This window comes from Osmerus eperlanus, chromosome 1 (genome assembly GCF_963692335.1).
Source record: "Osmerus eperlanus chromosome 1, fOsmEpe2.1, whole genome shotgun sequence".
NCBI classification, from domain to species: Eukaryota; Metazoa; Chordata; class Actinopteri; order Osmeriformes; family Osmeridae; genus Osmerus; species Osmerus eperlanus.
This window is the reverse complement of record NC_085018.1, coordinates 25942275-25961048: the sequence shown is the minus strand read 5'-3', so window position 1 is coordinate 25961048 and position 18774 is coordinate 25942275. Positions and strand designations below refer to the sequence as shown.

General features: G+C 45.5%; 1 protein-coding gene across 5 annotated transcripts; it reads left to right on the top strand.

Moving 5' to 3' along the window:
* Positions 1-2794: 2794 nt before the first annotated feature.
* Positions 2795-14517, top strand: LOC134029231 (plakophilin-1-like). Of its 5 annotated transcripts, none has more exons than XR_009931630.1 (16): positions 2795-3201; positions 3606-3721; positions 4337-4713; positions 4935-5067; positions 6559-6684; positions 6953-7034; positions 8291-8453; positions 9587-9704; positions 10004-10180; positions 10780-10950; positions 11784-11937; positions 12080-12266; positions 12569-12653; positions 13529-13623; positions 13673-13722; positions 13777-14517. XR_009931630.1 is itself a non-coding variant. In XM_062473296.1 (15 exons), the coding sequence occupies exons 1-14, from the start codon at positions 3018-3020 to the stop codon at positions 13601-13603; spliced, it is 2148 nt and encodes a 715-aa protein (XP_062329280.1). In that variant the 5' UTR covers positions 2795-3017; the 3' UTR covers positions 13604-13623; positions 13673-14517. The 5 variants fall into 5 exon arrangements, 2 of the variants coding, with proteins under 2 accessions (XP_062329280.1, XP_062329269.1); XR_009931628.1 differs by having other exon boundaries at positions 2796-3201; positions 13529-13655; positions 13705-13722; XM_062473296.1 differs by having other exon boundaries at positions 13673-14517.
* The last annotated feature ends 4257 nt before the right edge of the window (positions 14518-18774 follow it).

Below are 18774 nucleotides of genomic sequence, written 5' to 3'. Positions count from 1 at the left end.
GAGGTTGAGCCCCCCCCCCTCCCTGGAGGGATAGGAGAGCTGGAGGCAGAGCAGCAGCTAGGGATGGAAGAGGAGGTGGAGGAGGAGGCAGGTGTCTCAGGTCCACACCAGAAGCTGTGAACTGATCGGCAGGACCCAGGATGAAGGTGGGTCCCCTGCCCCGGTCAGGGCTCTGCTGGGAGACCCCACTCCCCTGCTGTTCATTGTGTGCTCTTTGACTGAAGGAACGCTCCAGGGAAGTGTGGAGGGCGTTTCCTGAAACAGTGCTCTCTACAGGCTACTGTGTGGCACTGCAGTGTAGTTTACCTCTATGCACCCATTTATTCTACTAGCTAATCTTTGGATGTAACTGCACTTTCTCATATTTCCCTTCCAACACAAACCTCATAACCTCCTAACATGTAAACTGTTGGCTGCGAGCTGACACAGTAAGATAGGGTTAGCCCTAACCCTAAATCTAACCCTATTGCAATCTTAAAATGTTTTTATGTTTAAGCTAGTTTTATACTCTAAGCTAGTTTTAGTTTTTTTTTTTTACAGTTCAGCCTTATAATGATAACAGGCTGTAGATAATAAGTTCCTATTGCATTCCTCCACCAGCTTCTTACAGTCTTGGTGCGAACCAATCATATCCATCATATCCTGTGTTCCTCTCGTTTAGAATGTCTTTGACTGTGAAGACAGCTGGATGCCAGTTTGAATTCCCACATTTTTGTGTGAGAGGAGGAAATGTACTCATTTTAAGGTGCTGAAGGTCAAAGTGCAGTAAGATCATTGAACTTTCATGAGTTTCTGTTGTTCTGAGCCATACCAGTCCTGCAGCTCCAGGGCTTGGCTGGCTGACTGGCTGACTGGCTGGCTGACTGGCTGGCTTAATGGCTGGCTGGCTGGCTTAATGGCTGGCTGGCTGACTGGCGGGCTGGCTGGCTGACTGGCTGGCTGACTTGAGTGTTAGACTGACTTGACTGGTTGAACACCTGGCTGACTGACTGACTTGAGTAGTAGACTGGCTGACTTGAGTGGTAGACTGACTTAAATGGTAGACTCCATTTGTTAAACAAAGGTAGTGTCCTCGTCATCTTAGAACCCAGACTGTTCTATCTGATCAGACCTGTTCCTGAGGACCAGACTGTTCTATCTGATCAGACCTGTTCCTGAGGACCAGACTGTTCTATCTGATCAGACCTGTTCCTGAGGACCAGACTGTTCTATCTGATCAGACTGTTCTATCTGATCAGACCTGTTCCTGAGGACCAGACTGTTCTATCTGATCAGACCTGTTCCTGAGGACCAGACTGTTCTATCTGATCAGACCTGTTCCTGAGGACCAGACAGCCAGGAGCAGGTGACCCCACAGAGGTTAGAGCTGGGGGGGATTCCAGGCGGTTGTCACGGGAACAATCAGGCGTCCGGACTGAGGCTACAGTGGAAGTGTTGAAAGGACAGGGGAAGCACTTTAGTGAACGTACATAGCGATGATTTATTAGATTAAATTAAATGATTGTTGATTAAATCAGTGAATATAATACAGTGTTGCGGCAAATACGTCCTCACCATACTGTGCTGTACAAAAGTACGTTAGAAAAACACCTTTTAAGTCCGTGTTTTGGACGATAACATGTTTTGCTTTTTAAAAGCTTTCTATGCTGAGAGATGGGCATTGTCCATGACACACGCAGTCTACCAACCTCTGAATCCACTTCTGAATGATTCACTGATTTTCATTTCATGTTACTTCTACTCGGGCATAAATCCTCACAATTGTAGTTCAAAATGAATGTGGCACTATGCTAAAACACAACCGTCTATGAATCATAACTTGACAGCCTAGGCTATATAGGGTTATTCGGGTAATCTGGGACATTGTGTAATGTGGGACACCTAAACTCCAGTGTGTGTTTTTTCCTGCTATGACAATGTCTAGTCTACATAACTTTTACTCTAGGTTTGGCATGGATGTTATATGACTGAAATCAGAAACTTTGATTAGTGTGGTGTCACAGAAAGGGGAAACTGTCAATCAAATAACTTCCCATGAGAAAATGCATGCAAAAATGTCCCATATTACCCAAATTCACCATATCAAGGTCAGTAACACTTCACATATGTCCAATTTCTTAAAAAATAAAATAAAAAAAATAGTTCCTGTTGACAATCGAATGATGTTAAGGCAATAATAAAGAATGTAGGTTATGGTGCAGTATTTTGCTTTTGTGATTTGTTGTTTAATTTAATGATTTAATGAGAGTTCAGTTGATAAGTAGAAGAATAAAATTTAGTTTGTCTGCATGCTTAGAGGTCAAACTAGGCCAATTCAGTAGTGATGCTGTAGTGTGGGCCTACAACATCAGTGTCCTCATTATGACTTTCACCACTAGAGGGCAGCGTTGCATCCAGTTGATATGAATCCAGTTGATATAAATACGTCTCAACTATGTTACAATTTAGAAACCGTTTCTTGTTTATAACACTTGTGAGATATTATTGTTTACAAATATACATAAAGTAGCCTTTCGTAAATGTATGAGAAGGCCTACGTCGACAACTTATGAGGATGTCTATTTTAGCCTCAAATTGGCCTACGTACAGCCAACCTGGCAACCACACAGAACATGTCTCAACAACGGATTATTTAGGCAGTCAACTGTTTGTTGAAATTAGCCTGCCAAAGTAGGCGGGTCTGGCTCACCCTCTGCGCCATACCTCGGGGTTACGGGTGTGTCTCTGCTCAGACCGTAATTCTACCAGGAATGATGAATAATAATCTAATTTAAACTATGTCATTAATCAATTTAAATTCTAGGAAAAGTGTTTCCCACGCTGAGAACACAAGAAGCCTATCCTGCTCTATGCATGTCACCAGGTTGTTGTAAGAAAGTGCCACACACTCACTCACAATAGGCGTGGTTTAATCGCTCAGGGCAGGGTAAGGTGCATTTGGTTCACTAAACGCCTCAGTATCCCGGTTGAAGGCTACCGCTTCGGATGCGTACACTGCAGAGAAGAAAGATCCAACCATGATGCTAGCTCCACTGAAGTCCGTCCTCGCTCTTGGGGACCGAGAGGAAACGTCGCTGGCCTTACCGTCAAGTAATCAATTCGGTTCCGGCCGGCAGCGCGTCCTCGATCAAGTTCAAACCATCAAGAGAACAAAGTCGAGAAACGTCATCAAAAGTTCCTCGGGATCAATTTCTCCTGCGAGTAAGATTTTAAAAAGAACAGGATAGTTTTTCTAGCAGTTTAACGGACTAACTATCATACAGTTTACAATAAAAAATTGCATGTAAATTTGCTTATGATATGTAAAATGTCATATTGGATTTTACATGTCATATCCATGTCATTGGATTTTGTTGTCTTTTTGACGAACGTTAGCACAAAGGAATAGGCTCTTGAATTACCAATAATGTCTAACTCAGCACTTCTTTCAAACTTTTCATAGCCCGAAGCTTTTGCGTGGTGATTGTTAGATAAATTGATTGTAGTTTATTTGCAATTCATTTTAAACAGGTAAACTAAAATTGTTTAAACTGTTTAAAGAAACGGACACCACTGGAAATCCTACAGATTGAATTGTCAAAAACCTTCTCCATTCATTCTCCCAGGTCCTATATATAACTATACAGGCCTCTTCACCAAGTCCTTCAAATCACTGCCGGACACGCTCAATGGAAATTACTATTTCCCACCCACCTTTTCTGCAAGCGGCGTCTCAAAAACGGTACGTAGTTAATACTAGCCTATTATAAATTGTAATAACTTTTCTCCCATGAGTTACACCATTGCACTTGCTATTGGTACTTGCTAACAGGCTAACTGAGGTTCCTACCGCTGTAAAATAGGCCTACTGTTTAATATTTGGAGCAGGGTCATATTTAAAGCGTCCCAGAGCTATGATTAGTTTTGACTGTGTGTTTGACCTAAGTCGAAGTCTGGTGGTGATTACAGGCCAGTGACAGTAAACAAGAATTATGTGTTTTGTCTGGTGCCCCTCCTAAGGGCTGGATAGGAACAACTGACATCTAGTTGGAAAACTTCCTGACGTGGAGATACGCACGCACGCACGCACACACGCGCACGGACACAAACCTCTCTGGATTTGTTTCTCTTTACTCCCCATCCACGCTCCTCGTTGACCATATTCAAAATACAAATATGTTTTAAACTCTGTAAATCCTGAACAGGACCTAAACATGACCTCATTATGAATCATCAAAGTCTCTTTCACTCAAACTCGACGTTTCATATTTAAACTTTTGATTTTTTTGCTGTGAAAGTTTGCCATCAGTTAGCCTTCCTTGTGACATCACAACGAAGCTCCACCCTCTCCTTGCAGGGCTCGTGCACACGGAAGCTTGCCCGCACCAGCAGCCAATGGGAGGGCACTCTGACCTCCCCCCACCCTCTCACGATGGGCAAGACCAACAGCAGCCGCAGTGAGCCAGACCTAGGGCGGTTCCCCCGGGCCAAGCGCCCAGCAGCCAGCCAGCAGGCTCGGGTCAACCGCTCCTCCACCTACCTGGACCAGAAGAGATCCACTCTGGTGGCCACCAACAGGAACTCTCGCCTGGTGGATGTGTGGGCGGTGGAGGGCGGGGGCTTGATCCAGGTGAACCGGCAGCAGGTCTCCAGTCAGAAGCCTGTGGAGAGAGTCGCGTCCAAACATTCTGTGGTGGAGACCAAGACTTCTGGAGCTAAGAGCAAGGATGCACGGTGAGTGAAATGAATGGACTGAATATGATGTGATGGTTTTTAGTTATGGTTAAAATGTGTCTTTTTACATATGTGTATGCAGGTGTGGTGTGGGTGTGTGTATACGTGTGTGTTTGTGCTGGGTTGGTTTTTCCTGTGTGTGTTTGCTTGTGAGTGTATGTGTGTGTGTGTGTGTAGTGCTCAGTTGTGTGCATATCCTGGGACCTGCTTCCTGTTCTCAGAGACATCAAGATGATGGACCTCACCATGAAGGAGGCCGTGGACTTCCTGTGCAGTGGAGATGAGAACTACCAGCACTGTGGGGCGTCCTTCATCCAGCACAACACCTTCACAGAAGACAAGGCCAAGCAGGAGGTGTGGACCAGCACAGCACCTGCCACAGCACCTGCCACAGCACCTGCCACAGCACCTGCCACAGCACCTGCCACAGCACCTGCCACAGCACCTGCCACAGCACCTGCCACAGCACCTGCCACACCAACACTCTTTTACTAACTAACTGGGACGGTTTGGCATGATGAATGATGTGTTTGCATGCTTAGTTCACTTTGGATCTATAGAGTCATCAATCCATTCATCTATCTATCCATAAATCCATCCAGCCGCCTATAGCCCTACCTTGTCTACCAATCTATAACCCTACCTGTGTCCAGATCTATAACAAGGTGTCTAACCCTACCTGGGGGGAGGTGTAGAAGCAGGTGTACAGCTGTGGCCAAAAGTATTGGGAGCGACATACATTTTGTGTTTGCAAAGCTTGCTGGGCCTTGGCATAAAATGACTGCTAACATAATGTCAGTAAGTCATATCATCAGCACAGGGGAAAGTGTGAACTAGTTCTAGCCAGGTGAAATCACTCTATCATTCTGATTGGATTTTAAGAGCAGATTAACTGCTGTAAAAGAGGGGACCTGTGTGCAGATGTAGAAGCAGGTGTATAACCCTACCTGTGTGCAGGTGTAGTAGCAGGTGTATAACCCTACCTGTGTGCAGGTGTAGTAGCAGGTGTATAACTCTAGCTGTGTGCAGGTGTAGTAGCAGGTGTATAACCCTACCTGTGTGCAGGTGTAGTAGCAGGTGTATAACTCTAGCTGTGTGCAGGTGTAGTAGCAGGTGTATAACCCTACCTGTGTGCAGGTGTAGTAGCAGGTGTATAACTCTAGCTGTGTGCAGGTGTAGTAGCAGGTGTATAACCCTAGCTGTGTGCAGGTGTAGAAGCAGGTGTATAACCCTACCTGTGTGCAGATGTAGAAGCAGGTGTATAACCCTACCTGTGTGCAGGTGTATAACCCTACCTGTGTGCAGATGTAGAAGCAGGTGTATAACCCTACCTGTGTGCAGGTGTAGAAGCAGGTGTATAACCCTACCTGTGTGCAGGTGTAGTAGCAGGTGTATAACTCTAGCTGTGTGCAGGTGTAGTAGCAGGTGTATAACCCTACCTGTGTGCAGGTGTAGTAGCAGGTGTATAACCCTACCTGTGTGCAGGTGTAGTAGCAGGTGTATAACCCTACCTGTGTGCAGGTGTAGTAGCAGGTGTATAACTCTAGCTGTGTGCAGGTGTAGTAGCAGGTGTATAACCCAACCTGTGTGCAGGTGTAGTAGCAGGTGTATAACTCTAGCTGTGTGCAGGTGTAGTAGCAGGTGTATAACCCTACCTGTGTGCAGGTGTAGTAGCAGGTGTATAACTCTAGCTGTGTGCAGGTGTAGTAGCAGGTGTATAACCCTACCTGTGTGCAGGTGTAGTAGCAGGTGTATAACTCTAGCTGTGTGCAGGTGTAGTAGCAGGTGTATAACCCTACCTGTGTGCAGGTGTAGTAGCAGGTGTATAACTCTAGCTGTGTGCAGGTGCGGACGCTGAAGGGCATCGCCCCCCTGGTGTCCCTGCTGCGCAGCCCCAAGGAGCAGGTCCAGCAGACCGCCTCCGCTGCCCTCAGGAACCTGGCCTTCAGAGACAGCAGCAACAAGGAGGAGGTACGCTATCGCTGCTCTGCTCTCCGCACAACCTCAGGTGTTACTGAACCCCTTCATCTCCCCCTCAAGGTTTACCAAACATTTTGAAAAGTTGTGGCCGGGGGATTTTTATGAACGATCATTTTGGGACTTCCTCAAACACTCGTTCGGTTGTGATCTTTTGCAGTCTAGGTACAGTCTGGGGACATATATGAATGCGTTGCATGGGACAGAGCGTTTTAGAGAGCTAAAATGTCCCAGCCATAACTCTCCTGCTGTGCCCTCCCAGGTCCAGCGCTACGGGGGAGTCAGCGAGGCCCTGGCTGTGCTCAGAGAGACACCGTCCTCAGAGACGCAGAAACACCTCACAGGTAATGCAGACAGGAACAAACACATCACTCTCAGATGAATCCCCCTGGAATCTCCCTGTTCATCGGCCACAGCACACAGACGTGTCCTGTGTCCCGGTACTGCCTGTCAGACTTGTACACAGACAAACAAGTTGTAGTGTCCAGTTTATTTGCAATTTGTAACAAGTAGACGTACGTTTGAGTTCCTTGGTCCTGCTCCTTCTCGACCAGACAGTTGTTGCACATGTGCAGTGGTGGTGTTGTGTCAGAGGGAGTTGGGCAGTCTGGTTGTGGTAGCCTTGTATGCTGCAGGACTCTCCTGAATATCTGACTTCTACTTTCAAAGCCTCTACTGGATATGTACAGTGCAGATTCTACAAGCACACTGGTCTCTGAGTTGGTTGAATTCCTGCAGGACTCACATAAAGTTCATGCGGTTGATGTTGAGGGCTTCTCCGAGGTAGAGCCTGGCTGTTCTGTCAAACGCACGCGTGTTGTCTTATCGGTGTACGGTGCCTACTCCATTGTCCTGTGTTTCCATGGCTGTGAATCACATTTGTTCAAAGGAAGTCGTCCAATATTGATCTTGCGGTTTTGTCCACAATGCTGCTGGCACAATAACAGGTGTAGGACTCTACACAGGTGTTGGGCTCGGGTTAACCCTCAACACCTTCCATGATGGACAATGACAGGTGTTACACTGCTGCACAGGTACAGTCATCACCTTCCATGGAAGTCCGACGATGTGTAAAGCAGCGTGTTACCACAGCGTAGAGGCAGACAGAGGCAGCGTAGAGGCAGACACGCTGAGGTGTCTGACGATGTGTAAAGCAGCGTGTTACCACAGCGTAGAGGCAGACACGCTGAGGTGTCTGACGATGAGTTGAGTCAGAGGCAGTTTTCCTGTTGCCATGGTGCCTTTATGCAACACTGTCGCAACAGACCTGAAGTCAAACAAAGGTTAGAAAACAGGAAGTTGATTATTTTAATTTCGACTGAGCTTTCCTACTACTATACTGTATCTTTTATATTTAGCACCTTTCTCACGTCAATGGATTCATTACAGAGGAATAAGAAAGAGAAGATTAATCAGATGAGGCTACATTTAAAACACCGATCCACTGTGTTTATGGTCTGTATGTGTGTGTGTGTGTGTGTGTGTGTATGTCCATGTTTATTGTTTCTGTGTATGTTCATGTTTATGATGTGTGTGTGTTTACGATGTGTGTGTTCATGTTTATGATATGTGTGTGTTTACGATGTGTGTGTGTGTCCAGGCCTGCTGTGGAACCTGTCCTCTGTTGACGAGCTAAAGCCGGAGCTGGTTGGTAGCGCCCTGCCGGTCCTCATGGAGACCGTGGTGCTGCCGTTCACCGGGCAAGCGGACCAGCTCACCATCATGGACCCCGAGGTGTTCTACCATACCACCGGCTGCCTCAGGTGACCGCCTCCCGCAGCGCTCACACATTTACCCAGCTACTCATTAATGACAGCTGGACTCTGAGCTCTCTCTAGTTTTAATTGTAAGGGATTTTGAGATTCCGAGCTTGTAAATCTGGGTGTTCAGAAGTGTTTTCCAGTCACAGAGCTGTTTGAACAGGCTGAACAGACTTGCCAGGGCCACACACACACTGCTCTCTCTGTACCAGGCCTCCTCAGAGCTACACGCCCTGAAAGAAACTGCTGATCAACAATAAGAGATGTAGCGATTGTGATTGAATATAGCAGGTCAACTGAAGCACATGTGATTAACCAGTTATACATGTGATTAACCAGTTACACACAGTGTTGTTAATATTATTACTTAAGTGACTAAAGAAGTAATATAACGCATTGAGTAATATTATTACAGTTACTTATTTAAGTAACTTAGCCTAAACTACACTTCTTGGGCGCAGTAGCCTCCTGTTTGCCTTTGATTCACGCTGCAGGCAAACACAACAGCAATCACGGCCGTGTTACGTTTTCGGGGTGGAAATATTCACACTATTTTGCTTTCATTGAAGATATAGGAAAAAACATTAAAGTGAACTGCAAACTGCGCCCACACAAAATACTATCTACTGCCAAAAGCAGCACTTTAAACTTAAAAAAACACCTCGAAAGTGTCCACAGAGAAACTAAGTTGGAAGCTAGCAAAAAATCCACTAAACTTTAAGAGATGGAGACATGTTTCCACAAGTGGCTGCTTACATAGTATAATTTATTCACACCAATATAATATAATATAATATTATTTTTGAATTTATAAGCCTTCTTGATGCTTAACATTGTTTGAAATAAACGTTCTTCTTTAAAGAAACACTATTTTGCGTCTGTAGCCTACTGTGTGTAAAATGTTCTTGCAAATTTTGTACAGTCAAAATCGCTACTATTAAAAGTAATAGTAAAATAATATAATAAGTAATAATATTACTTTGTACAGAAGGTAATAATGTAACTTAATCACACTACTCTTACTGAACAATAATAAGTAATAACTAATATATTACTTTTTTGAGTAACTTCCCCCAACACTGGTTACACATGTGATTAACGTAAGGAGGTCCTTGATCCCCCTCACCTCCCCGCAGGAACCTGAGCTGTGCCAAGCAGAACAACAGGCAGGCCATGAGGAAGTGCCGCGGCCTGGTGGAGTCCCTGCTCAGCTACGTCCAGGACTGCGTGGACGCCGACCGCCCCGACGACAAGGTCCCAGTCCTGCTCCTCGTTTGTCTGTCTGTCTGATGATTTACTTACTTTATCGTAAGAGTTTAATACCTTGTAAAGGTACGCAGTACGGTGACTACAAAGTATGGAAAAATATTAAGCCTAGAGATCAATAAGACCCATCCCATGGGTCTTATTGAGACTCCTTTTGAAGAAGCACTCTAGTCGCTAACTAAGCCTGTGCTTAATCCTGGGCTTAATCTCTGGGAAACATGCCCAGCAGTAAGAGAGCTGCAGAATCGGCCTTCTAACAAAGGCTGTTGTGTTTCCGGTGGTTGCAGTCTGTGGAGAACTGTGTGTGCGTGCTCCACAACCTGACCTTCCAGCTGGAGGGGGAGGCTCCGGCCCTGTTCAGCAGGATCACGGCCCTGGGCAGGCTCCCCTGCAGGGCCAGCAACCAGGGGGACACCAGCCCCATTGGCTGCTTCAGCCAGCAGAGCAACAAGCTGGAGCAGGAGGTGAGGCCCTCTCTCTGGAACAGACCAGACCAATCCAGACCAGATAAGTCCAGACCAGATAAGTCCAGACCAGATCAGATGAGTGCAGACTAGGACAGACCAGGTCAGACTAGTCCAGACCAGATCCTGTTTAGACCAGATTCTGTTTAGACAGGTTCAGACCAGAACAGTCCACACCAGATCAGATCAGTCCTACTCAGAGACTCCCACAAATCTCACCGAAGTCTCTCTAGCTGGAGAAGACGCCTCCTCCCCTCTCCTGCTAACCTGCTTCCCTCCTCCCCTCTCCTGCTCCTCCCCCCTCTCCCTCTCCCCCCCTCTCCCTCCACTCCTTCCCTCTCCCTCTCCCCACCTCTCCCTCCACTCCTTCCCTCTCCCTCTCCCCACCTCTCCCTCCACTCCTCCCCCCTCTCCCTCTCCCCCCCTCTCCCTCCACTCCTTCCCTCTCCCTCTCCCCACCTCTCCCTCCACTCCTCCCCCCTCTCCCTCTCCCCACCTCTCCCTCCACTCCTTCCCTCTCCCTCTCCCCCCCTCTCCCTCCACTCCTTCCCTCTCCCTCTCCCCACCTCTCCACTCCTCCCCCCTCTCCCTCTCCCCAGAGCCACTTTGACTACCCTGTCCTGGAGGAGCAGTGCCCCTCTGGAGCTGGCTGGCTGCTTCACTCCAAGACTCTCCAGATGTACCTGTCTCTGCTGGAGTCCAGCCAGCAGGACGACACCCTGGAGGCATCCTGCGGAGCCCTGCAGAACCTCACCTCCGGCCAGGGCATAGTAAGACCAGGCCACGCCCCACACACCTTCACAGGCCTCACACAGGGACACCAGCTACAGGGAAATCTTCCTTTAATGCCTCCCTGGCAGGCTTTCAGAAGTCAGAAGTTAAGGTCTGGATCAGGGCTGTTCAAGCCTGCTCCTGGAGAGATTACAGTTTTATGTTTCATTTATTTTCATTCAAACCTTAATCCAGCACACCGGATTCTAATAATTAGCTGGCTGACAAGCGGATTCATGCTTGTTGAACTGGGGTTGGAGTGTAACCCTACAGGAGGGTATCTCTCCAGGAGCAGGGTTGGAGTGTAACCCTACAGGAGGGTATCTCTCCAGGAGCAGGGTTGGAGTGTAAACCTACAGGAGGGTATCTCTCCAGGAGCAGGGTTGGAGTGTAACCCTACAGGAGGGTATCTCTCCAGGAGCAGGGTTGGAGTGTAAACCTACAGGAGGGTATCTCTCTAGGAGCAGGGTTGGAGTGTAACCCTACAGGAGGGTATCTCTCCAGGAGCAGGGTTGGAGTGTAAACCTACAGGAGGGTATCTCTCCAGGAGCAGGGTTGGAGTGTCACCCTACAGGAGGGTATCTCTCTAGGAGCAGGGCTGGAGTGTAAACCTACAAGAGGATGGGTATATGTATATATAGGTCTTATAAACTAGTTGGCTGTATTTGCTTCTGGTAGCTGAGATGTAGTCATGTTCTACTGTGCCAGACAAATACAGAGGAAAATGGAGAAAAAAAAATTGAAGGAAAATTAGGATATGGATGTGGCCAGAAGTTCCAGATGTCTCCTGTGTTTGTGTGTGCGTGTGTGTGCGTGTGGTGTGCATCGGCAGGTGTCCCACGTCATGAGCCAGACTGTGGTCCAGAAGCTGAACGGTCTGAGAGTCATCTCCCCTCTGCTGCGCTCGCCCAAACCCAGCCTCCAGCGCGGGGCCATCAGCCTGCTGGGGAACCTGGCCCGGAATCCACGCCTGCACACCGCCATCGGTGAGTACGGGGGAACCGGACGGGGAACCAGACGGGGAACCGCTCCCTCGCAGGGCACCGTGGTTCTCTGTTCTCACTGTTTTGATGTTAATGATGATGATGATGACTATGCTAATGATGGTGAGTGTTCGGTGTCTCGCAGCTCGCCAATCCCTCCCAGACCTGGCTGGCGTCCTCAGCTCTGGGACCAATGAGGGGACGGAGTCGGACGACACCCTGGGTGTGGCCTGCCAGACGGCCCACTCCCTGATCCTGAAGGAGCCCGACCTGGGCAAGCGCCTCCTCACCCGACCCCTGGTCGCCTCCCTCAACGACCTGAGCAGGAACAAGTAGGGCTGCAGGGCTTGAGGACCGCTGCGATTTCTAGACGCAGTATTTCCACGCCACTTTAGATTAAAGCGTTTGTGTATGATATGGATGTAATTTAAGATAAACTTAGGTTTGTGGCCGGTTCGTCTACTTATTAGTTATGTATTTGTGAGATTTGGAGAAAAGCATCTTCTAAATGAATAAATTATTACATTACTAGTTTGGCTAGCTGGCAGCTATTTTTTTGTTTAGGCTGTTTTGCAACTGGTAAATGTTTTCTGAAAGAGGTGCCTGTTTTAACAGTTTTTTTTTCTCCTGTAAGGTACTTTCCCAAATCCAGCAAAGCAGCAGCGTTGCTTCTTAACAACCTCTGGTCCGAAAAGGACATACAGAGTTTCCTCAAAAAGGTGAGTCCCATTGAATCACAGTAGGCTACTTCACACTGTCTGACGACAAGGATTAGCATTTATCTTTAAATCGCTAAGATTTTCTAAACAAAATGTGGCCACTAAGTTTCCATGAAAGCAAAATCGTCCTCAGTCCATTGGTGACTAGCAGTAGTTACTGGCACGACAGACACAATAGCTAACAGACAAGATTAGCTAAAAGACACAATGGTAGATTTCTAACTGTCTCTGACTCTTCTATCATGTCGTAATGTGGATGAGTATCTGTCTCCACCTCTTTCAGAAGGGTGTGGCAGGGTGTGCGTGAGATTGTACTTTCCACTCTCTCTCACTCTACGCCACGCCCCACAGAGATATTTTCAGAGAGGAGAGGACTTGGGGTGGAGGGGTGGAGGGCTAGTTCTGGAGGAAGCAGGCCAGTGTGCCAGATCACAGAAAAAACACACAGAGGCTGAGGAATCTTGTGTTGCAGGTTCACTCAACATGATCAGTCCACCTTATCCTGACAGGTCAAACCCTTTTAGACCCGTTTAGACCCGTTTAGACCTGTTTAGACCAGTTTAGACCAGTTCAGCCTAATACTTTTTCTATGGTTTGCTTTCTTTTTCTCTACCCGATCCCCCGTCCTTGGAATTGAATTTAATGATAAACATTCTACAAGCCAAGTACTGAAGTCATTTAGCTACAACAGAAATGTCTCAGAGATATTATTATAAGATTTTATGTACATTTATATACATCTCTCATCTCAAGTATTGTGTGTGTGTGTGTGTGTCTATATATATATCAAAATGCATATTATTATTATATAACAAAGTTAAATACAGTATAAATAAATGTATTTATTAGAGTATGGTTCTGTACTTGTCCCACAGCAAGGGATGACCAAGGCTTCCTTTGTGAATGACGTCACCACAGCCGTCACCAGGTCTAGTCAGATGGTACAGTAACAGCTGGTCCTGCTCACCACCTTCACAACACACACACACTCACAGCACACACACACAGCACACACACACAGCATGCACACACACACACTCACAGCACACACTCACAACACACACACACAGCATGCACACACACTCACAACACACACTCACAACACACACACACAGCATGCACACACACTCACAGCACACACACACACAACACAGCCCCCCTCAACACTCTTGACACCGGACCTCTTCTCTACTGAATGTGGGGGGGTGGGGGCAGCACGAAGTGGGGATGATGTTGTGGGTGGTTTTGTTGTGTTTTTAATAGTTTTGTATGGTATTTTAATGGTATTTTTAATGTATGTAATGTATGTAATGTCCGACATAACTGTTTTTATGCTGGTCTTATTGCAAAACCAATTGCCGTTCAGAGACATAAATAAATGAATGACCAAAACCTACACCACACACCGACTCAACACACCACAACTTACACCCTCACAACCTACACCACACACACACTCACAACACAACCTACACAACACATACATCACAACCAACACAACACACACACACAAGGACCAAGGATCTAACTGTCTGCTTTCACAAGTGTAATGTCACTCAGTTACCATAATAAACTCATTTCTGCTGTGTGTAGATAAAGTGTCAGGAAGTGTTGGTTTAGCCATGCTCTCTCTTTAGAGATGCATGGACTCATCACTCGTTGGATACTGTTGCACTTTGTAACACTGGCAGGGTATTTACATGCACTATGAATCCTAGTTGTACGGCCAGGTGATTCTTTTTACAAATGCACTGCACTCCTTTCGATATTAGGCTACATTATGACATGTTTTGTTTTTTGGGGGAGTATTGAATAAGATAACACTGAATGGACTGACTAAATGGAAATAAAAATGTTAAATGTTCCATTGCCAGGAGTCAATTTTTTTAAGTTTGTTTTTAAATGGAACTAGTCTGGTTTAATTTGATTTAATAGTGTGCTTTCTATCAGCAAGACAAGCTATCGTTATCTCACATAGAACATCTATTATTTATTTACAAACATGCAAAAACATTTCAAGGAGCGGTCAACTGTCCCCCACCCCCTTACCGAACAAAACTGATTGGTCTGTCTTTGTTCTATTAACCTGATTGGTCTGTCTTTGTTCTATTAACCTGATTGGTCTGTTTTTGTTCTATTAACCTATCAGGACGCGCACTTTGTTACTCATTCTCTCTTTTTATTCAGAACCTGGCTGTTTATCAACCCACGTTTTTTCAGTTCTTGCAAACTCGTTTGACGTCATCTTCCATTGCCCAAGTGAGGTTCCAATCCAAAGAACACAAGCAGAGAATGGGCTCTGTCACCAAGAACGCCAAAAATACACGGAAATGTTCTTTATCCGCCCATTTTATCGAGGATGCATCGGATGGTGAATTGGTCAGCGAGAACGCATCTGATTTCCCAGAAGTCATTGCAAGAACACGCATCTCAAATCGTTCTCCGTCCTTGCGGTCAGACGCTGGAAGAACGTTCTTCTCAAGAACGCAAGTACGTTCTTAGCGTTCTTCGGATTGATAAACAGCCACTGTCTATAATTACAAATAACAATTGAACTCTCGCGCAATCTAAATATATATATATATTATATAAATATTATATATATTTTTCCCGGGATATTGCACAATTTGCGGCCGCTACTAAAATGCGGGAGACTCCCCCCAAAAAGTCTGTGTTTAGGCCTTTTAATATTATTATAATTAAAGACGCAATAACTCGTCAGTTTTTGCAGTACGTAGACATGTCGTTTCCGAAAGAGTTTCTGTAACTTTGGAAGATTCCGTTGCCTGGTTTAGGAAATATTTCAAATGTGTGGCAAAAGGCAACGCTAGCTTGCTAGCCACAGTCGCAAACGTCACAACTCGGCGCTTGTGGCGTTAACAACATGCCTGCAGTACCAGTCTGGTTCTGTGGAGTCCATGCAGAAACACGATGTTGTGGACCACAACTTGTGATCTTGTGGACTTTATGGTTAGAAGTGGGACCCGAATGCGGCGAAGGACCACGACTACAACCGGCCTCAGGTCAGTAGGTACTTCGGTGCTGTGGCTAACACAGCTAGGCTAGATAGAAACTTTTGAAAATGTTTGTGCTTGCCAGCAAGCATGTGCACTAGCCTAGCTGCTAACCTGTTAGTTCTCCAGAGCCGTGCTTTGCTTGTGTTCTGCAAACGTTGCGGTTTGATTTGGCTAAAATGTGGATCGACAATAGCTAGCCAGGGGGAGTCAGGTGGAGGAGCCACCTGACTGGGGAGTCAGGTGGAGGAGCGGTGAGGGAATCGGGCTAGTAATCCGATGTTGCCAGTTCGATTCCCGGTCATGCAAACTGACGTTGTGTCCTTGGGCAAGGCACCTCACCCTACTTGCCTCGGGGGGAATGTCCCTGTACTTACTGTAAGTCGCTCTGGATAAGAGCGTCTGCTAAATGTAAGCTAGCTCTACAATATTAAGCTACCAGCCAGTTAGCTGAATACCTCTTTGGTTTTGTTCTACCCGCTGACGCTGTTTCTCAGCTAGTATCCTGGTGGGACAAATCGATTATGAAAACGGCCACTATATGTTCCATCATCCATGGGTAGGACATGTCCCACTCACTTAAAAAAAATCTAAATAATCATAACGGCTGCATCCTCAGTTATAAAAAAAATAGTTCCCACCCACATCTGAGAACAAACCTACACTCCCCTGGCACAGCATCAAATCAAATTGCTCATAGAAACGCCCGTGAGAATCACGCATTTCAAACATCTCTCACGCTGTAACGCAACACCTTGGATTTGTCACACATTTCAACCATTTCTCACGCTGAGAAGGGATAACTTGTCCCGCTATATACAATTAATGGCGCAGGCATACTGAGAGAAGATTTCTGCCGATTTGATAGTTGCCAGAAACACCACAACTACGTCATCTGCAGATGATGGTTGTTGGAGATGTACTTAAATAATCTGCCCCAGAAATGGTACACTGTAGTTTGTTTACATTTTGCATGCGGTAGCTTTCCAGGTCCTGCTACAGTAGGTCGTGACCTGGGCTCCCAGATAGTGTTGTGTTTCTCTGGGAGATTACTCCACCATCTGCTGTAGGGCCACACCCAGGATTAAGATATGCTATTAGCAGCAGTTAAAGGCATGAACAGGCTTTTGTACTTCTTTAAATGTTGTTCTTAAACCCTTTGAGTTAACATTCTCTGTGATCCTTCATTTAAATAGCCTGTGAGTCCAGTTCAGTAGCACCAACAATCTGAGTGGACCTGAGTTGTTACTTATAGATCAAAGCACCACTCTACATTTGACTCATTTCTTATCCATAGTGTCCGTGGCTGAAGAACTAATAAGAATAACTAGAGAGGGTACAATTTCTGGGGAAATTGTAGGGTGTGCTTGCTGGCGTCGGTTGCACAGGGGTCCGTTTTTGAATGACATTTTTACAACTTATATTTCTGTATATTTTATATAAAAATGCATACTTATTATTTATAAAGATGACATAGATTTAAAAGCATTTTTTTTTTGCTGCTCATTTAAAACTGAAAATACGAGTGAAGTGTAGAATGAAATAGATGTCTTCTCATTTCCCCTGCAAGAGGCAGCCTCATCGTTGAAACAAAACGAATAAATTTGGCAGACCGGTGTAAAAATTGACCTAATCTCTATGACTTAAACGTCATTTTAAGTTTTTCCCTTCTCATGATATTTTCAGGCATTTAGCCTACTCATTGCATTCATTCATTAATAAAGAACCCCCTTTGAAGATTATTCTACGACGTTACCCGGCAGTAGAAGATGGAATCGCGATTCAAACAGTACCATCTGCTAACTGAAAATATGCCCCCCAAAACGTAAATAAGCTTGACATTTATTTAGTGGAAAATCGTTAATTCATAAAAAGCTCACTGGTAGCGATCATTGTCAGTAACAACGCCAAGTGCGATATAGCCCTGTGTGGAGAAGCTGCCCCGGTAAATTGTACTACTACAGTACAGTACTAGACTACTGCTGTGTTCGTCTTGGTAGCGATTGCGTTGGTTGAATTGGATTTAACGTTCCGTTGTACGGTTTAGGCTGAAATTAATTATTTTCATGAACAGATGGACAACGTTTAGGCTGTGGCAATGAAGTTCAGGTTAGTAGTTAGATAGACTTTTGATTTAAGTAAGGGGAGTGCCGAACATGTTCTGTTGCCGTTTGACTTTCTAAACAGCTGTGTAGATGTTTTTGTAGTGTCTCGCGTAGGCTACAGCGTTGCAGTGAGCTACACTGGTTTGAAACGACAGGTAATGATAATTTCACCCACAAATCGTTTACTTGTAATCTAATGTCATAATAAATCCTACAACGAAAACGTATTTGTGAGGAATGTTTATTTTAACGATTGAAAACAGATGCATCATAGACCACTGTTATGTGTTGCCCGGGCAACAGAGGCTAATGTCATGATGCTAATACTTCAGTGAAATAGTAGACTACTGTTTCCGAAAGTAGATGTACTTCCTTAATAATATCAGCTTATATTGTACATTACACATCACAATTGTGTGTCATATCACAAAGTAAAATTAGTAAATAGTTATCACCCTGGCCTCTTTGCTTGTGGCGTTTCTGCAGCTGCCTTGCAGTAAAGTAGTTAGCTTAGCTATCTCCCAGAAGTTAACGAGCTGCTAAACTAAACGCGAGTTTTCGTGACGTTAGTGACGTAGTGACGTTAGTAACGTCAGTGACTGTGGCTAGCAAATTAGCCACCGTTAGCTTCACTTTTCGCCACAAAAACTTAACCTAAGCCTAAACCATGCAACGGAACGTAAATCCCAATACAAGCAACTCAATCGGTACCAAGACGAAACTTTTGACACCTAGGTTGTCTATGTAGGCCAAGTATTGACTGAGTTTTAGGGGGGCAAAAAGAATAATAAAAATAATAATATATATGTGAGAGAACAAAGGTTGTGCCCTTGCCGAAGGCAAAGCACACCCAATAATATATATGTGAGAGAACAAAGGTTGTGCCCTTGCCGAAGGCAAAGCACACCCAATGAGTTAAAGTAAGTACCTGCAATCAACTGCTTCAAACTCCTGATTCATGATTTTGAATAAATACACAAAACAAAAATACTTTTATCAATT

Coding starts and splice junctions, on each gene's coding strand:
- LOC134029231 (XM_062473296.1), top strand. CDS start 3,018: ATGATGCTAGCTCCACTGAAGTCCGTCCTCGCTCTTGGGGACCGAGAG. Junction 3,202..3,605: donor GGGATCAATTTCTCCTGCGA/GTAAGATTTTAA, acceptor TCATTCTCCCAG/GTCCTATATATAACTATACA. Junction 11,938..12,079: donor ACGCCTGCACACCGCCATCG/GTGAGTACGGGG, acceptor GGTGTCTCGCAG/CTCGCCAATCCCTCCCAGAC.